At 34.9% G+C, this 2,900-nt stretch overlaps 1 protein-coding gene across 1 annotated transcript; it reads left to right on the top strand.

The window, feature by feature from the left end:
* Positions 1-560: 560 nt before the first annotated feature.
* TRIADDRAFT_27429 (uncharacterized protein) lies at positions 561-2,331 on the top strand (the record flags this gene model as incomplete). The annotated part of the gene is made up of 5 exons (XM_002113862.1): positions 561-1,622; positions 1,726-1,824; positions 1,902-1,982; positions 2,082-2,129; positions 2,197-2,331. The coding sequence occupies 5 exons, from the start codon at positions 561-563 to the stop codon at positions 2,329-2,331; spliced, it is 1,425 nt and encodes a 474-aa protein (XP_002113898.1).
* Between the last annotated feature and the right edge of the window lie 569 nt (positions 2,332-2,900).

A 2,900-nucleotide genomic window follows, 5' to 3' on the forward strand; every position in this document is an offset into this window, starting at 1 on the left:
AGGATCATATACGTGATGACGTGAAAGACAGTTCTGAATTCGAAATTCCAGATGAGCTTTCATTAGATGATGATATTAGAAGTTCGAATAGCGATAAAATGGAAGATGACTTAGGGGAAAGTGGTACGGAAAATGAAAGCAGCAATGGCAGTGGCGACGATGACGAAGATATAATGGATAAAACTGCAACTGATGACGACAATGGAAAGGATTATGAACAATTATCTGATATGTTGCCAGAAGAATCACAAATAAACGATGATGAAACACAGGAATCTAACTCTAGAATGAATACAACTAACGTATTTTGCGCCGACAATCAGTATTCTACTGAGGAAAGGTCTGTCAATGCTGCGCAAAATATAGAGAATAATACCCCAAATACTAATGATGATACAGCTGATATTAATGATGGTTTAGCCAGTGGAAATGCTAAATATGGCCATTCAGGTCAATCGAACTTTGTGGAACATGTAGAAGATGAAATTAAAACTGAAAAACGCCCTTTCAATGAACTCCGTGAATCTAATTTACAACGAAAATTGGCACAAGATAACGAGATGCCGTTTAAGCGACGCAAAGCAGTAAATAGTTCTGCGGTTGAATCTGAACAACCTGTCGATAACGAAGGGCGAAATAGCAATTATTTTCAACACTTGCGACCAGACGAAGAAAGTAGCAGTAAAGATACAGCCATAGATGCTGCAACATCGGAACAGTTGACGCAAAATCAGGATAATTATGATCAAGCTAATTTTGAAGAAGATCTAGCAGAAAATCAAAATTTAGTTGAAGCTATGGATACTGAAGTTCAAGATACTACTAGCAAGGTGCAGAATGTAGACGCGAAATCACAAAGAGGTGAATTAAAAGATTTACCGAAAACTGAGCAACAGCAATCTGAGCAAGAAAATTCTAGTGGCAACCCAATGGAAGAGATAGAAATCTGCAATAAGGCTCAAAACTCATACCACATGACGTCATTAAGTCGCCTCCAGGACTCAACAGAGGCAGCTTTAAGAATGGATTTTGAAACGTTTGAAGATATTCGACACCAACTTGAGCAGCAATTACAAGGGCTATTTTTACCAACTGGTGATAGTGAAGCTGAGGATGATATCAGTGCACAGCAAATGTGGCAGCATTACTGCCAATTAACAGCTCCTTTATCCCGAGAATTATGCGAACAGCTTCGGCTTGTATTGGAACCTACGCTAGCTAATAAATTGAAGGGAGATTACCGTACAGGTAAACGATTAAATATTCGAAAAGTGATACCCTATATAGCTAGCAATTATCGAAAGGATAAGATTTGGCTCCGTAGATCGAAGAAAAGCAAGCGACAGTACCAGATTGTTTTAGCCATAGACGATTCATCTAGTATGAATGACAATCACTCAAAACAACTTGCATTCGAGTCTTTATCGGTTATTAGTAACGCTTTAGTATGGTTGGAAGCAGGAGAGTTAGCTATTATGAACTTTGGCGAAGAGGTGAAACTCTTACATCCATTTCATCAACCATTTAATGATGAAATTGGAGGGAAAATCATAAAACAGTTCAGCTTTAGTCAAAAGAAGACTCGAATCTCGCAGGTAAATCATTCGTATAAAAAATACTCTGTTAAATTTGATAACATGACACCAAACTCCTAGAATTTATGTTATCATTAATTCTTTTTTACAGCTGTTGCAAAGTAGTGCAGCAATATTAACATCCGGAAAGACTACCAAAAGATATATGACAGCAACTAATCAAGTTGATATCAATCAGCTATTGATAATTATCTCAGATGGTCGAGGGCTTTTTGTTGAAGGAACTGAGGTTGGTAAAATATTATCGATAAAGTGGTAATACGTACACTTGAACTTATCACTGGACACTATCTGGTCTTTTTTTAGATTGTCTTAAAATCAGTCCGTGCAGCCATTGAAGCTGGCACTTTTATTGTTTTCGTGATCTTGGATAACCCTAAAACTAAGGTGTGTGATGATGAACTTAAAAGTTTGAAACCTTTTAGACACTGTTATCCATTATTAATACCATATCTCTTGTGTGCTTTCCTATATGCATATAAACAGGATTCAATTATTGACATTCGGATGCCGGTATTTAATGCTTTAGGCCAGGTAAATGTTGTTATTATAAAATTCTATACTAATTGCATGTCATTAATGTAATAATTTTTTTCCTTAGATTGAACGTTTTAAAACTTATATGGATGAATTTCCTTTCCCATATTACATTGTTCTAAGAGACATTAATTCGTTGCCTCAGGTCTTGGCAAGCGCTCTAAGACAGTGGTTTGAAATGATAAATTCTAGTAATTAAATTGACTAACAACTAAAATTGCTCAAAGTGGCTGAATTTCTTGCTATCTGTGCAAAAATGTTTTAATGTGTAGGTTCTACCATGACCGGACATGTACAATACTGTATAAACTGAGATTTTTTACTGTACAGGCTCAGATAACCTTACAGTGTTATAATTTTGATATTAAAGTGAACTTTCTACATGTGAATATGTCGATAGATACCGAGATACTCTACGTAAGAGCTTCTAAATTATTATTTGTATGGCTTTTGTACAATTTATCGCTGGCGTATAAGGAGAAGAATCGCAACAATTTTTTACCAAAAAGTCTTTATTTATGTAATGATATAACGACTTGTCGTAACTGATTGTTTAAAAAGGAATCAACAGAAATCATTGACTCTAGTTAATATAATTTCAACAGACAACCAGTTTTTTACACAAAGTTACTATCGTATGATTACATGCTAATGTTATATTTAACACTATAAGGTTACCTACAAAAAATATGCTAATTTTAATTGTATAATACATCCTTGTCATTATACAATTAAAACGGGATTTTTCATGGTATTAATAAAGAAAAT

The sequence above is a fragment of the Trichoplax adhaerens genome, genomic scaffold, assembly GCF_000150275.1.
Source record: "Trichoplax adhaerens TRIADscaffold_7 genomic scaffold, whole genome shotgun sequence".
NCBI classification, from domain to species: domain Eukaryota; kingdom Metazoa; phylum Placozoa; class Uniplacotomia; order Trichoplacea; family Trichoplacidae; genus Trichoplax; species Trichoplax adhaerens.